Source organism: Acomys minous (assembly GCF_964271855.1).
Source record: "Acomys minous genome assembly, chromosome: 14".
Lineage (NCBI taxonomy): Eukaryota > Metazoa > Chordata > Mammalia > Rodentia > Muridae > Acomys > Acomys minous.
In genome coordinates, this window is record NC_140496.1 from 60,038,925 (window position 1) to 60,056,125 (window position 17,201).

Sequence of the window (17,201 nt, forward strand, 5' to 3'; positions counted from 1 at the left end):
AAGAAAGTTCCAGAATGTAGTCATTTTGCCTTCTGAGAAGTGTTAGACCCTTACCTCATATCTTTCTTCAAATTGGAGATGGCAGTATCTTAAGTGATAGTTTTCGTGATGGGTGAAGGCCTTGGTTCACAGTACATCTCCTCCGCTGATTACATCCATCAGTAGTAACCCTGTAAAAGATGATACAAATTCCAGTATCTACCTAATCTTAACCTGGGCTTTATCATTGCAACCGCTTCCCATGTAAGCCTGCCACTCACAACCTCAGTAAGTGATGCTAGTTCATAGTAACATGGCAGCAAGTTAGTCTCCTCACCTGTGCACTGATGAGGCAGCAGAAGGAAAGTACTGTGATCACAGACTGCATTCACCTCCTGGCTTCACTGCTTTCTCAGAAGGCCTGAGATTGAAGGAGAGTTTCTTAATTTCTATACCCTTCAATTTCAGCATTTGCAGAATGTGAATTTTAAACGTACCAGCCTTATGAAATTATTGTGAAGGTCAAATGGGATACTGCCTATAACCTATTGCTACAAATTAATTTATATAAAATCTGAGTGTTTTGCATTGAGTAAGTACCATCTTTCTATATATTTTTATTCAAGCAAAGAGAATGTCATAAGTAAAGGAATGAAGCATGCTCTATCCAGCATTTGTTGGTGGCTCAGTACTTTAAAAGCATAAAAGAAGAGTTTGTGAGAGGCTGGGGGTGCAGCCCTGTCATTAGAGTGCTTTCCTAGCATTTACAAAACCCTAGGTTCGATCCCCAGTACTGCATACACCTGTGGTCCTGTCACTTAGAAGATGGTGGCAAAAGAATCAGAAGGTTAAGGCCATCTTCTGCTACATAGTGAGTTTGAGACATGCCTGGGCTAGCCACATAAGACTTCATTTAAAAAAAAAAAAGCATATGGGAAGAATTGGTAGCCCTGGGCAAGTGTGGTGAGCGTGGCAAGGAGGGCCATCAAGTCCACACAGCATCAGGCACTGTCTCAGTCAGGGTTCCTGTTCCTGCGAAGAGGCATCATGACCATGACAACTCTTATAAAGGACAACATTTAATTGGGGCTGGCTTACAGTTTTCGAGGGTTAGTCCATTATCATCATGGCAGAAAGCATGGCAATGTGTAGGCAGACATGGTGCTGGAGAAAGAGCTAAGAGTCCTACATCTTGATCCGCAGGCAGCAGAAGGAGACTGGGTCACACTGGGCATAGCTTGAGCATATGAGACCTCAAAGCCCACCTACACAGTGACACACTTCCTCCAACAAGGGCACACCTACTCCAACAAGCCCACACCTCCTTATAGTGTCAATCCCTATGGGCCAAGAATTCAAACACATGAGACCATGGGGGCCACAACTATTCAACCCACCACAAGCACCTTCGAGGCTGGAAGGCCTTGTGGCACAGAATGGATGAGGAAGGGTTAGAAAGAGGTGAGACTGCAGTCCTCGCCCAGTGAAGAGGTGACTCCCATTGTCCAGAATTCGGGCAATGGTAGTTAAGGTTAAGATAGAATTTACTTTCTAGTCCATGTGTAGATTAACTTAAGGGCTACACAAAGGATGTTGAAGAAATCCATGAATTGGTTGTTCTCAGGGGATACCCAAGCACTTTCCCCCTTCTCTGTATCCAGAACAGAGGGTGGAGCAGCAGCTAGAAGTACTATGCTGAGGTCCTCCAAATCCAGGGATATTTCACGTGCCCTCTCCACATGCTCTGGGCTAACCTTGTTACAGCTCTGCAGCTCCCTAGTGATGGGTCTAAAGCAGTGTCTTAGTTCCTACAGCTATGACGAAACACTATGACGAAAGCTACTCCGAGAGGAAAGAGCTTATTTGGCTTACCCTTCCACATCATTATTCATTGATGAAGGAAGTCATGACAGCAACTCCAAAAGGGCAGGACCCTGGAGGCAGGAGCTGATTCACAGGCCATGGGGGGGGGGGGGGGGCGCTGCTGACTGTCTGGCTTACCCTGCTTTCTTATAGACCCGAGGACCAGCAGCCCAGGGATGGCACCCCCCACGGTGGGCTGGGCCCTCCCCATCAATCACTAATTAAGAAGATGACCTACAACTAGATCTTATAGAGACATTTTCTCAGTTCTTTCAGATAACTCTAGCTTGTGTCAAGTTGACATAAGACGAGCCACGCAAGCGGTTTGAAAACATTTCACAAAATGGAGGTACCAAGTAAAATGTCCTGACAATTAGGCAGTCTCAACAATTATATAGCACGGTCGCAGTCAGCCCTGACTCATGACCACAGCATGCTTAGAGTGAAGGAATCTCTCAGAGGGAGCCCCTCAGACTATACCCAGGATGAGGTGAGGACACATCCCAACTTGGAGCCATTAGAATGGGGAAATACTCTCAGTGGTCTGTCTTGAGTCAGCACCCCAGGAGTTTCTCCCTGAGTTCTTCCATAAGAAAAGACTGCACAATGTAATCACCTAAGCAATGGCCCATCAGGTGTCTGCCATGCCACACACTGGTGCTGGCTGCGGCAACTGCAGCCCTGAGATCCTTGCCGGTTAAGTCCTGACCCGTCTGCCTCTGCCCTCCCAGAGCAGCTCCTGCCTTGATACATTACACATTCCCAGACCTTAGTCTGTCTTGGCATGGAATCGAGGACAGAATCAGAAACATGGTGCCAAGCTTTAAGAACGAACAGTAGCAGTCATTACTGAGGCGCTCACACACCGGGTTCCTCTGGCTGGGGACTGGTAGGGGTAGTGACTGAGAACACCAAAAAGGACCTTCTGGTATTCTCTTCAAGCCACGGGGACAGTGGTTCCACCCAGGTATGTGGCTTCTCAGAGAACTGTCCAAGAAACAGAAGTCTGGAATATTATAGCTCCATTACTTCCGTTTATATTTTGGTAGAACTATTGAGGTAAACAGTCATGTACTATTTGCATAGATATGGACTAAGAATAAAGAGAAACCCCACTATTTAACAGGGCTCCACTGCTCTAGGAATTAAAGTTTATTGACAGTGAGACCATAAGCACATTTACCTAAGAAATTAAGAACACGTTTTTTCTGAATGAATACTAATATTCAGCTAAAACCATTTAGAACTATAAGCCAGAAACAGAAACAGCTGTTTTTTGAAACAGATGCATTTGTTAAGGAAGATAACATAGCAATATGTCTTGCTCAGCAGCCATCCTTAAGGATCATATGAAAATGTCATTTACAGTCAGTGTTGTTGGCTATAATTATTTGGTAACTTGAGCTAGACACTGCCAGCCCGTGATCATTTTTATGGAGCCCACATGTGTAAGTTGCTAATGACTGTGTCTTTCTGTTGCAGATCTTTGGCATGATATTCAGCATGGTGCTTTGCTGTGCAATACGAAACTCACGAGATGTGATTTAAAGACACTTCATCATGAAAATTGCAATCTAGAGTTCTCATACTAAATGTCACAAGAGCTCTCTCAGCTCATTTTTAATATTCAGGATATTAGAAGCTAAAATAATTTTCGGTCAACTGTATATTTGCACATGTATGTATGTCTGACTCATTACTGACTTGACCCTTGAGTGAATGTCACATATGTGCTCTGTGTGTTTCTGGTATATGCATTGCACATACTTGTATCTGTTTCCTGGGGATCCCGAGTCTTTGTATGCAAGGAGAATAACTGATTTAAGTTAAAAAAAAAAAAGTAATGAGAGACTTCTAACACCTGGCTATTCAGGAAATGTAATAATGGGTCCATTTCTCAGATTTTAGCCATGAAAGTTAGCTACATAAAAGAATCCAGGATTTCTAGTTAATGGAAGCTATAAGCTATAAGACTTGAGGGGTCATGAAGAAATATCAAGACTGATTATGTCTAAGTTGAGTGTAAAAGTTTCTTGGAATATATATATATATATTCTCCCCAAATACAGTAAACCACAGTTTCAGAGCTAAACACATCTGTAAAAGTAAATATAGCATGGAAAAATCTAATTTGAAAAAGTCATGCGTTCTTAGTATTTAAAAACAGAGAACTTCTCTCTGGAAAAAGAAGTTGCATAGACAAGCATGTGCCCCATAAAAGTGAGTGCTTTTAGGACTAAAAACAACTTTTAAGGGAAAAAATGTTGTTATACAAAGTCATGCAAATGTTGCTTTATCCCTCTTCTTTCCTGACTCAGCTTTGAACTGCTGGAGGCCTCACTTTCCCCAAAGGGCTTTTATCTCACACCCTTAGTGCTTCTCCAGATGTGGTGACAGGCAAAAGCAAGAGCCCTGCAGTGCATGCTGGGAGAACTCTCACTGGCACCTTATCTTCAGAATACCTCATGACTTGAGTTTACATATTTTCCTAATTTTTTGCATTTTCCTATTTATCTGTGTAGAGAATTCTTCTAGATTAAGAATACAGTTTTATCCTTTAAAATAAATAATCCCCCAATAACTCAGATATGTTATGAGTACCTTGGTCAAACCTAGATAAGCCCTTTCTCCAAGATATATACACACAACAAAGGCAAATTAGGGGATGGAAACTATTTTTATACATTCAGCTGTGGCACAACTATATTCTTTCTCAGCAAATCCCTGTGGAAATAAACGCTCAGGGCTTTGGGGAGACTGGGTGGTTGCTTTTAAGTGGGAAAACCCAGCCACTCCTTGGCCTTTTGACCACCAGGTGGAAAAAACCCATAGTAAGGATCTAAATTGGCGTATTTGTCATAATGTAACAACTTTTTTAAGGATATAAATTACAGATTCTTAAGACTGTATTTGGCCACACAAAAGTGAGGGTGTGAGGGATCTGGGAAACCCTCAGAGTAGCCAATGTGCCCGCTAAGAATGTAAGCCTTTGATATATGCTAAAAACAAAGAGCTATGCTTCAAGAAACTTTTACAACACACAACCGCTGGGCTGGTCTCAGGCACAGAGCACTGCCCACTTTTCTCTTTCAGCTATTCTTGTTACTGCTACCAACTTCGGGTGGGAAATGTGAGGGAGTGAAAAGTGTAACTGTAGCCTAAGCAAAGGATTATTTAAAGAAAAACTCACCTCTTGATTTATATACTCTAGTAGTTGACAAATGCGATCCTTGAAGCAAAGAGTGATCAGTCTGTCTTACAGCGTTAGTGTGTCTGTCTACTGAAGAGAGCAAACAGGCTCAAGTGTGTACTCAGGCCCCTCCAGCTCAGAGTTATTTCCCATTCCACAGAAGTGAGTTTCTGAATGAATGCGTTTAAAGAAAACCAGAGTAGCTATCAGCAGAAGAATAGAAATAATTTTTTTAATGCAGAGGAAGAAGTCTAGAAATCTGTGTCATATGTGACTAGTGTACCTCCTTGTGGGTTAAGCTTTCCAAAGAATGTGCTAAGAAAAGTAGAGAATTCCATCTCCAAGTAAAGATGGATATATATCTTTATGTGAATAGATAAAGCTATATCTATAGAGATATATAATCCCTATGTCTTGAATCTATACATATCTTAAATACAGATCTCCTGAGGATATCTACATATGTAATTTTAATACATGTGTACCTGTATGAAAATATGGATATAAATGTTTGTATACATACACACATGCACTTGTGTATTTCTGTTTACCTGAACTAATTTGAGATCAGACGCAAACATTTTAGGTTATTTTAAATTAAAATTTTTTATGTACTTACACTTCTTGACTTAAGATCCTACTGTATCTTCTTATGCACCTTCACATGGATTATTTAAATGAGTTAACTACCAGTTTACCCAAACAATATAGTAGAATCAGATTGCCAGCCCTTCTGCTGTTATTGTGAGGTGGGCTCAAAAGTAACACCCCAAGGATTCTAACTACCTATAGTCGTATTTCAACTAGCACCGCTTCACCCAAATTGTTCTCCTTCCTCCGGAAACACTTGGTTATCTGTGGGTTGGCCTGTCAAATTACTCCTGGGTCCAGTGTGGTCCTCCTGTAGCAACAGCCATCATTTTCCTGAGAAAATCTAATAGATGTGGCTGGTAAAAATGAGACTAATAGGGAGATGATAATAGCCTCAATAATAATCAATAAAGAAGGTAGCATTTTCTCCCTTTTGAAATAAGATCAGCAAATATTCAGAGAGTTCAGTCTCTTGTCACTGGTAAAGATGGTTTCTGTGGCCCAGAGGACAGCTACCAGCATTCCCCACTGCCCAGATTTTAAGGGCCCGATGGCATGCTCTTGAACACTAAGCCATTTCCCCACCCCCAGGAAAGAGCAATTTATGTCTCTCATATGGTAGCACTGGCTTAAGCTTATCTGAAGCAAACTGGTATTTGTGTGTATTTTAAGAGTGAAGATTTTCTATTTTCTTTAAAGATCCTCCATTTTTTTCTACTATAAGAGGAATTTTATATATAGATGATTTTAAAAGTGAAAATACTACAGCAATACAAAACATTACTGTTTGGTGTCCTTACAACAACCAAGGCATTCACAGTTCAGATGCTGCCCCTGAAAACAGGGAAAACATGACGAATACAAGTAGCACACACAGCCTGTGCTTTACAAAGCCTGGTTTGTGCTGGCTTCACAAAGCGTTGAGTTAATATGACAGAACCCTTTTTTCTGTTTCGGTTTTTTTTTTTCTGTATATTTTATGGTTTTTAAATTTTTTCTATTAAACAGCAAACAATTCAGTTAAAAATTTTTAAACTGTATGTTAATTATTAAATAATTCAATAACTAACATAAATAATTATCATACCTAGGAACTATAACATAAATACTTATACCTAGGAACTACTAAATATTAGCTATTATAATTATGTTGATACTCTGGCAAAGAAGTCTCTGTGGTAAATCATTTTCTAAAGATCATGAAAAACTGAAGATCCCAATGAGCTGTATAAACATTTGTTAATCACAATAATAACTTTTGATACATTCTCCAGCTATTTTAATTCAAAAGCTATATAGTGATCACAGCAGGCATCAGTATATTTTTCTCTGGACCTGTTCCTTCTTATAATATATGTTTTACACTAATGTGAGAGGTGGAGGGGTTTGGTTTGGGTTTTGGTTTACTGTTTGAGGCTGCTGCCTTATGAATTTGATGACCCTCTAGGAGAACAGGACCATGACAAGCTGCACCCAGGAAAGCAGGCCCGCACTGCTGTGAGTGCTGTGACAGTCAATAACCAAGAGCGGGCCGGAGACAGACTTCCTTTATTATGTTGGATCTCTGACCTGACTCCTGAAAAACACTTACATGCCACCCAAGGTCGAAATGGAAGAAAAAGCATGCTTTTGTTTTCTGAGAAAAGCACATAAGAAGACTCTGAAATGGCACATGAAAACCTTCGGGCGGGGGAGGGGGCTTGTCCTAAACTAAAAAAATGAAGAACCCTGGTAATTGGGAATCTGTTTTATACAAATTTTACTTTGCTCTAAGGTAATGAGGAAAAAATTTTAAACTGTGAGTTATGGATAAAACTCTTAACAAACCAAGCTTTCAAGTATCAAGACTTTTAAAGATGCCTATGGCAAAGACCAGTCGTAAAGATCTCTAACTGGTGTGTTAGATGCCCACCCTAGCACGAAATACACACAAGAACTTCGCTGGGAGGGATAAAAGAGAGGAGCCTGGGCTAGCACGGGGGCTTCTGGCTTGGCATCTGGAAGAGTGACACACAGATGGTGGCAGTGTGAGAGGAGACGACCTCAGGACACGCAAGAGAAAGAATAAGGCTGGACACTCAGTAGGTAAAAGCACTTCCACCACGCCTGATGGCCTGAGCTCAGTCCCTACATCCCACATGATGGAAGGAGAGAGTAGACCCCGAAGGCCGTCCTCTGACCTCCACCAATACAGCATGGGACACCAGCGTGTGCACATACACAATTTGTTTTAAAGAGGGAAAAATGAACTGGCTTTGGATATATGACTCTGAAGCTCAGAAAAGAACTCTAAGCTGCCTGTCATGACTGAATGACTAGTGAGGGGCTAGAAGTGCTTACTGCTCTTGCAGAAGGCCTGGGTCTCAGCGCCCATCAGGTGGTTCGCAACTGCCTCTACCTCAGAGAGCATCTCTGTGTACATGGGGCACATAAACTCATGCAGGCACAAACCCAGAGAGAGAAATAATAATCTTTTTTTTAAATTCCTCAATGATAAAGTAAAGTTTAAGAAATTGGAGCACTTGTTGCTCGCACAGAGGACCTGGGTTTGGTCTCTGGAATCAACATGGTGGCTCACAACCATCACAACCAGGGAACCTAATGCCTTCTTCTGACCTCTGTGGGTACCAGGCATATGGAGCACATACGTACATGGAGGAAAATATTTATTGACATAAAAGAAATAAATCTAAAAATGCTTTAATTACAGAGCTCTATGGTAAAAGTCAAAATCTTGCAATAGCTATTTATTGCCCACATATTTCTTAACATAAGATTAATAAGTTGTCTTTGGGCTGCCTGTTTTCCTTCAGCAGCTGGCATCTAACATCTGCCTTGCCTCTAGTTAAATAGAAAAGGAAAGCTATGCTTCTTTAAGGGGGAATCCAGCTTCATCTAATTGACATGGGTACATCCTTTGGTCATCCAAGGACAAATTAATATAGACACAAGGCTTTTTAAAATATGCTCTTTCTTTAGCAGTGTCCAAATGACCAACAGGACATATAAGATTACTATGGAGCTAGTCTTCAAAATTTAGAATTGTCATACCTATAGCAGCATCAAGCAAAACTGCCCCTCAAATTTGGTCCAGACCTACATTGCTATTATCAGCTAATGACTGTAACATAGAATTTTGAGTCATCTTTGAGAGAGAAGGTTAAAAAGAAGATGCATTTAAAAAATAGGTGAGGCATTGTGGTACACACCTGCCATCTCAACACTTGGGAGGCAGACAAGAGGATCAGCTTGGCTACAGAGCAAGTTCAAAACCTGCCTAGGCTGAGACTTTATCTCAAAGAAAAATAAGGTTGGTGTCATCCTCATTAGGACTAATTCTGAAAGCTTTGGCTCTATAGCACTGTGAACGCAGGTATGTTTCCTTTGCCAGGGCCCTTTGGAAGCCCAGAGGTCACGACAAGAGCTGTCTGTGTATTGACAACTAGCTAGGCACTGTCACCCTTACTGAAACAGCTTCAAGGGAGAATAGGAGGAGAAACCAAGTTGTAGTTGACAAGAGGAGAAAGAGAAGCAAGGAAGCATGTGGCTACTGTAGTGAACTTTTTTAAAGGCCCAGAATAAGAACTCAGGGGGAAGTAACTAGAACACTGCAAGGGGTTGTGGACTTTGTGTGTGTGTGTGTGTGTGTGTGTGTGTGTGTGTGTGTGTGTGTGTATGTATGTATGTGTGTATGTGTGTGTGTGTGTGTGTGTGTGTGTGTGTGTGTGTGTGTGTGCGCATGTGCGCACACGCACGCAAGCGCGCAGGGCTATGAGTGACCCATGTAAGAGAAGGATCAAGAAAGATGAGGAGAAACAAGAGAAACAACAGGAGTAGACGCACACCTAAGGGATGGTATCAGGAACATCCGAGAGCTGCTGTACCAGCCAAAGCTTTTCATGGCCAAGTGTGAAAAGAGGAAAGGAGTGCTTTCTTTAAAGGTGACACTCAACTGTAATCAGCAGGGCTGTTTCTCATCCGTGGGCTTTCTGAGTTCCCTCTGGCTTGACTCTTTTGTCTCAGTCTGTGTTTCTAAGAGACACCAAAGATGGCCATCAGTGGCTCCAAGCTTCCATTTTAACAACCTCAAAACCAAGCACTCCTTTTTCAACAGGTGAAATCAAGGTCTGGGGATGCCTCTTACTGGGCGGGACTGCAGACACCTCTATGGCCAGCTCATAACCTGAGTACCATGCCCAACCCCACCAACCACTTGGCTGAAAATGTGAGTGTGAGAGCACCCAGGGAGAATGAGCATACAGCCTCCAGAAGGAGGGGCATGAACAGTAAGCAGCATGACAGTGGATAAAGAAGAGCTGAGGAAAATAAAATGACACCAGACTGTCTTAAAAGATAGAAAAGGAGAAACCATCTACAGCGGACAAGAAAGAAACACCATTGGGAGTAGGCTAGAGAGGAAGTCCCTCAGTAAGAATTTTTGTGTTTAGCTCAACTTGCTACCCTTAAATTTTAAAGACATTTTTGTTATATAACAAAGGCTTTCTATTATTAGAATTTCCTGTTATCAGGAAGTACCATGCTATTCTGTTATATGCATCTATTCTGGTATTCCATTTATTCTCAACAAATTTGACCATAAAGACTGCTGTAGCAGTGGCCCCAAAAGCTTGAGTTATGGCAGAGCTCAAGAAATGGTCTCTCTCTCTCTCTCTCTCTCTCTCTCTCTCTCTCTCTCTCTCTCTCTCTCTCCTCTCTCTGCCTTTCTCACACACTGTAAGCAATGATTCTTTATTTCCCCTTTTTGGAGCCTCTCTATCCACTCTCCTCGTGTTAAATCAGAAGAACACCAAGTTCTCTTAAAACAGAGCTCCCATATCTCCAAGCACATGGATGCAGTAAGTTGTTGGGCACCCCAATCTCTGAGCTCCATCCTAAGGCTTTTTGTGTTTTAGAAAGCTCTACTTTCAAGGATAAAATTCACATGTGCATTTTCCAAACAGACTTCCTTCAGTGAGTTCTCTTATGCAGCCACTCCAGGCTGGTGATAGTGCAGGCTGGCTGTATCCATGTTCTGAGCTGGTCCCGCCTCAGGTAAATGAACTGTAGTTCTTGACTCTTATATGGAAGTGCACAGTTATTCTTTATCCTTGACAGAGTGTGGATTTAATGCCCCTCTATGTGCACCATGCTGTGGATCTGTCAGTGCAGGCACTCACAAGATGCCCGGCTGAGTTTAACTAGTGGCTGTGCAGCACAGACACTCTAAATGACCCTACCTACAAATAGTTTTCAGCTTCAGGGTGACAATTAATGGCTGAAAAAAACATAGTCCTTTAAAGACTGAGTCCACCGAACATCACTTAAAGTTCAACCCCTAAGAAGGAGCATCTAGGGGCTGGAGAGATAGCTCAGTGGTTAAGAGCACTGACTGCTCTTTCAGAGGTCCTGGGTTCAATTCCTAGCACACACATGGCAACTGTCTATAACTCCAAGATCAGACACCCTCACACAGACATACATTCAGGCAAAACACCAATGCACATAAAATAAAAATAAATAAGTTATTTTTTAAAGGGAACAGCTAAGGAAGGAAAAGAAAAATAACCCCCTACTAAGCCTATTCACCCAAAGCAATGCTTCACTATGAATAGAGACCTACCACACAAACTACTCCATTGAATCTCTCAGGCCTCTCTCTCTCTCTCTCTCTCTCTCTCTCTCTCTCTCTCTCTCTCTCTCTCTCTCTCTCTCTCTCTCTCCCCTAAGACCTGTAGTGATTGTGCTAGTGTTTCATGACAGCCAAAGCCCCAAAGCACAAGTTGCCTTTGGTATAAATGCTGGAAAGTATCTCTTATTACTTGAGGGACTATGAAGGATTTAGGCTTCCACATGTAAAATGATAGTGGCCTCTTTTCTAGGCTTTATAAGCTGACCTTCCGAGGTATACTTTTCACAGGTCAGTTGGCCCACCAGAGCAATTAAATTAAAGAGAATGGTGGCCATGCTCTTGGCTGGGTTCTGGTGGGGTTTTATGCAGAGCACTCTTATATGGAAGTACACATAGAGGATAGAATTTTCTGTGCCAGATGTCCTATGTCCCTGTGTCACCACTTGCACTCCAGCCCTGATGCTAGCCTTTAAAGGGACAATGTTTCTAATACCTTAGTGACATACATTCCTCCAGCTTCTGACGACAGTCCTTTCTTCCTGGAACTCTGCAGTAGCCTCACATTTCTTCCTAGGTCACGATAGCCGTGCTGTTGTGTGTAAGGCAATCTCCTCAGGGACAGCTTGCAGCAGCAGCTCATGTGCCTGCTCTACTCTGTGTGGAATCATGACAGCCTCCTCCATGCACCTCTGCTTCTAAAGTTTCTTAAGCTCTCCAATGCCTATGTGGATGCACCTATAGATTAAATGGCAGGCAAGGTGTGTCAATGGTATTTTATTAGTTCTATTCCAGGTAAACACATTTAACCTGATTGCACTGCTGTTAAAGTTAGACAGAAAATCGCCCCAGATAGAATGTCTGTGGCTTGGTGCAATAGTTGGTCCTGACAGCCTCGTGTGTACAGTCACTATAGTCTGTATTGCACTTGCCGCACTTGCAGCTTACGGCAACAGGGTAGGAGAAGTACGGAGCAATGTGGAGTGGACATCCTGGTATTTCCACAGTTCTGTAGATGAAGTCTCTGTATGTACAGACATCTTGGGAGAGTGCATATTTGGGAAGAAACAGTTTGCCATTGATATCCTGTGGGAAGAAACGGGATCATAACTTAAGATACTTCACACAACTTTAGATAGTGCAATAGAAAGACCATAATTTACTGATATCCCTTTGGTTCAGTGATACGCTACAAAGGACTCCTGAGTTTTGTTACTGGGTACTAGCTTAACACATCCATACTTAACCCTTCAGAGACAAAGAAAGAGACACTTCCTTCTCATTCATCTTTGACCAGGAGAACAAAATCTTGAGGGTAGACTGTATCTGTACCTTTCTCTCTGAGTAAAGTCACATAATTATAAATCTAAAAACAGTGTGCTTGGCTTTCCAAAATGACAGTACCATCGGATTTGGAAACGATGCTACGATTTATCTCACTTCCTTTCTAAATATTAACAGACCACTTTAGGCCAATATAATTTACAACTAAATGAAACGCAACAAACAACATACCCGTGTCATACAATACCCAGCGCAGATGGTGGTGTTGATGGTCAGGCAGTAGGCACACTCTCTCCTATCCACGTACATTGTGTAGTCAGTTGGAATACAAAAAGATGCTGCTTGCCCACACGCAAGAGCAAAAAGCACGGAGAGCAGGACAAGGGCACTCATGCTGAACCAAAGATAAAACCACAGAACTCATTAATGCATCCTTTCTGTGCATCCAGAGGCACACCTGCAGAAGCCTGATGCATATATGTGAACACACAGCCAATAATAAGAACAGCTAAAATATACTGACTGGATGCTTATCTCTGGGCTCTACATAAGGTGGTTTTGCATATTCAAGCCTTCCCATATACACTCAGATGCAGCTATGACCATATACACCCATAGTAGAGAAGTGCACATCTTAGAGGTCTGCCTACAAGTACCACTGAGCTCCCCTGGGAAGTGACGTCCAAGCTTGCAATATCACAACAGAAAACTGGCAGCTTTCTGTGAACCACGAGTGAAATAATTCATTCAATGGAGCTGTAATAGAATACCTGTCATTGTAAGAAGTAAATTAATACTCTTTAGAAAGGGATTTCCCAGAATTACAAGTTTCTAAAACTGTTGGATCAATAGCTTAAAAGGTTTGTATAATTAGAGATAAAAAAAACCCACTAAAAATCATAACCAAACTTTGACACCACCCAGTATATGTAATCTTGCCAAAAAGAAGATTGACACATTTAGAATAGTCCAGCCAAGAACGCAGATCCATCATGCATGGTTTGGCTGTATGAGAGGCAGCAGAGGGGACACTGAGCAGAACTTGTCTCAGCAAGCCTTTCTAATGGAGAAGCCAGTCAGTATCAGTTGAGCATTGTGATGATTGGCAGAGTGTTATGATATAATTATTTTGGTTCTGCTACTGATAGAGGGTAATCAAATTTCAGACTTTTAGATGTAGGTTGATCACCTCTAAGATTAAAAAGACTTTTGATTTCCTTTTACTAAATATTGTTCAACTAACTGGGTATGTTTCAATATTTTTCTTCTCAATTATCATTTTCAGTAATATATATATTATACTGTGTATATATACATATATAATAACACATCTATAAACAGCCCTCACTGAAGCAATATTTTATCTGTAAACACAGGATTTTTGTTTATTCTATTAAATTATTACTCTTCACTGGCTGGCAAGCAAGCTTGAAAGCAAGAGCCCCTGTAGCTCTTAGCCTGATAACCTCAGTGCAAGTCCCAGAACACACACAGCGGACAAAGAGAACACACTTCTTCCTAGAAGTTGTTCTCTGACCTCTACATGCATTCTGCAGTGCTCCCCCAATACCCTCCCCCAAATAAATGTAAAGCCATTTAGAGAAAACTATTCACTAAACATTGTATTCAATCATCAAAAGAGTATCAAGAGCTTCTCAGATCTGTCATTCATGTCAACAAAAGTTTAAGCCACATACTTTAAATTTTCTGTTTACTGAAATCTTGTACAATCCATCTAGGGTAACCAGAATTTTGTTTTCAATAAATGTATAACACAAAAATTTAAGTAATTACATAAGGTACTAGGGATGAATTCTAAATGCCAACTCTACAATCACTGCAACCCATCTCTTACTCCTAGCATGGAATTGCTGGAATTGGATAGACATGCATGTGTTGAGAGCTGTATTAATATAGTCCTCGACCCAAAAGACTATCAGTTCAGGAGAAGCCAAGTATGAGCACAAGTGTAAAAATACTGATTGTCCCATGTTCTCTGAGGAAGTCCAAGTTATGACTCTGATATCCCCCAGTTATCAAAGATTTCCTTATATTTGCTACAATAGATATAGACAAGGAAGTGAAATAACTGTTTTCAGAAAATGTGTTTGGTGGTAAACTAGTATTACATTACTAGCATCACATATGTGAACATCCTTCGCAGTATGTTTTTAATATTTGCATTAGGAAGTAAAAACATAAGGATTCCTGGCTCTGTTGTTTTATGCACTCCCATGACTTGGCCCTGAGCCTCACACATCCGAGCCCCACATCCAGCTCTGTGTTACAACTCTATCCCTGCTGAAATCATCTGGATTCCTTTCTTAGGGAATGGGATTTGTGCCGAGTGTCTCATCGGTTAGTTCTGCTACTTTAGTGGCACATATCTAGAGGACTGACGAAGGATCTTAAATAGCAAGCAGGTAAGCGGGGGAGGATGCTTGCCCTTGCTGGCCATATACTCCCTCAACCACTTCACAGTGCTCCAATGGGCTTTACCACAGAAACATTTTCTAGCTCCACAATTCTATCTGAAATAGTATGTGTGGTAACCCATAATCAGAATATTGGCTCAGAACTTAAGAACTAGGACTCTGCCATGGGATATAAGAAACTGATAAAAAGCTATTTTATTTATACATATACAAAATGAAAACAGATGAGCACACCTGGCCCTTTGAAATATTGTAAGATTGGGATGCAAACGTGCCTCAGTGCCAAAGACCAAGTACTGTTCTTGCAGAGGACTTGAGTGCAATTTCCAACACCCACATCAGGCAGCTCACAATCCATTGTAACCACAGCTCCAGGGGATCAATCCCTCTGGCCTCAAACGCAGCACATACATGCACATATAATTTAAAAAATAATAAAATCACCTTTAAAATTTTTAAGGTAAACATTGTATTACAACTTTCCCCATTGTTGTCCTATTCAAGAGTGACAGTGTTTTAAGGCTTCCTTTTATAGATGTGGATGTTTAAGCTAACAGAAGCATTAAGATGAACTGGATCACCAGTCACAGTGCTATGAAGATAAAAAATGTTAATGGTTCTTTTACTTCCTTAGTATAAACAGTAAAACCTTGTCCATATAACCTTCCTGCACCTCAGTTTCCTCCTCTATAAAAGGGAAGTTTAGCACCAAAAGGCCATAGTCTTCACAGTACAAACAGCCGTGATTCTGTGTGCAATTAGCATTAGAGCCCTGGTATAAGATTTCATAACCTACAATACCGCTCTCAGATTTAATTGTGATCATGTTTAACTAAGCAGTTCAAGATCTTTGGGTCTTTGTTTTAAGTTTACTTTTTCCTAAAGTCATAAAAAAATGAAATAATTCATGTGAATTCTAGATAAGAAGATTTCCTTGGCAATATGGCACTACATAAGCCAGTGTTAATACCATCGGTTTTTTGGGTTTTTTTTTTTTGCAACATTTTCCTGCTGTGTTCTTTCCTTTAACCCTTTCTCCATAGTTTCTTACCACTTTCTTTACTTTCTGCTCTTACTACTTTCATTATTGAACATATTTCTCTCTACTCTGCTAATATCTATTACCTCTCTTTTCTACTTGAATTTATTGCTATACAATGTAAAGAATCAGTTTCTCCACTTCTGAACAACTCCACTATGTCACTAAACCAGAATAATTTTTCTAGAGAAAAAAAATGTTTTACATTAATAAGGTATGTAAATTAAATACTATCCAATGGAATTTCACTATTAAATGACTAACAATGTCTTGTAACATGGAATGTCCCTGAAGGTACTTAAAATGCTGGTAATCCTGTACGAACTCAAAGCTGAATTTACTCTAAAACTCCCCCAAAATATATTTTCATCAAAGATGGCCACTAATAACTGCAAGGATTACTAAACGATAAAGCATTCAAGCTGAGTGTAAGTGGGAGAGCGTCATGCACGCTGTTCACCCTTCATCAGGGAGTGGCAGTTCTTTCCATCCTTCAAAGTCAATGGAATCCCACCGCATCTGCCCATGCATGGTGGTCCTCTCTCCTTCACCGACTATGGCATGATTTGGAGCAATAATTAAAAACTTCAAAGCTATCAAATAAAATTCTGCCTGAGCATTTACAATTTTAAAATAAACGCTACAACTGTTCAAAATAAAATAAAATGGTAATAAAAGCATTTCATTTTGCAGGTCCTACTCAGGGTAGACACCTACCTTACTTTGCATTGGCGAGTTAGTGCTGTGATGACCCAGACTCTGTTCATTTTATACCCTTCAGGATAATTCCCCTCTGATCTTCTTGTTTATATAATTGCGTTTGAATTGCTGCTTTCTTATCTGAAAAGCATCTATTGAAAATTCATACTGAACCCCAAATAAAACTTGTTTAGACAAATGGATTCATGACATCCTCTCCCTGGAAACGCTAACACTGGTATAACATGCGTCTTCTTCCCTCCTACTTGAAATAGACCCTTTATTAATATCTGTTAATGTTAATGACAAATATTAACATCTGCTCATATTAACAAAGGATAGACCATAGAATTGGGAGAAGTGATGAAAAGAGTGCTGGCATTGCAAATTTATTTGGGTCTTAAGGGCTCCAAATTCTACATGTTTATGTAATTATTCATCTGTAAAACAAAGGTAATTTCTTTCTGGAAATCTAGGCCAGTTGGTCCATGTATG

At 40.8% G+C, this 17,201-nt stretch overlaps 2 protein-coding genes across 3 annotated transcripts in view; one reads left to right on the forward strand and one right to left on the reverse strand.

Moving 5' to 3' along the window:
• The window catches only part of TSPAN2 (tetraspanin 2), a 40,140-nt gene extending 34,488 nt beyond the window's left edge, over positions 1 to 5,652 (forward strand). The window contains exon 8 of the mRNA XM_084756573.1: positions 3,325 to 5,652. Coding sequence (XP_084612699.1) covers positions 3,325 to 3,390 — 66 coding nt within the window. The 3' untranslated portion in view covers positions 3,391 to 5,652. The remainder of the gene's footprint in view (positions 1 to 3,324) is intronic.
• Positions 9 to 13,445, reverse strand: TSHB (thyroid stimulating hormone subunit beta). 2 transcript variants are annotated; one of them, XM_084756575.1, is made up of 4 exons: positions 12,765 to 13,445; positions 11,746 to 12,335; positions 317 to 400; positions 9 to 170 (listed from the first exon to the last, which is right to left on the reverse strand). In XM_084756575.1, the coding sequence occupies exons 1-2, from the start codon at positions 12,924 to 12,926 to the stop codon at positions 12,081 to 12,083; spliced, it is 417 nt and encodes a 138-aa protein (XP_084612701.1). In that variant the 5' UTR covers positions 12,927 to 13,445; the 3' UTR covers positions 9 to 170; positions 317 to 400; positions 11,746 to 12,080. The 2 variants fall into 2 exon arrangements, with proteins under 2 accessions (XP_084612701.1, XP_084612700.1); XM_084756574.1 differs by having other exon boundaries at positions 9 to 400.
• Between the last annotated feature and the right edge of the window lie 3,756 nt (positions 13,446 to 17,201).

Excerpts from the sequence above, each read along its gene's own strand:
- TSHB (XM_084756575.1), bottom strand. The coding sequence starts at position 12,926 with ATGAGTGCCCTTGTCCTGCTCTCCGTGCTTTTTGCTCTTGCGTGTGGG. Across the intron at positions 12,336-12,764 it reads CTGGGTATTGTATGACACGG|GATATCAATGGCAAACTGTT; the intron begins GTATGTTGTTTG and ends TTCTTCCCACAG.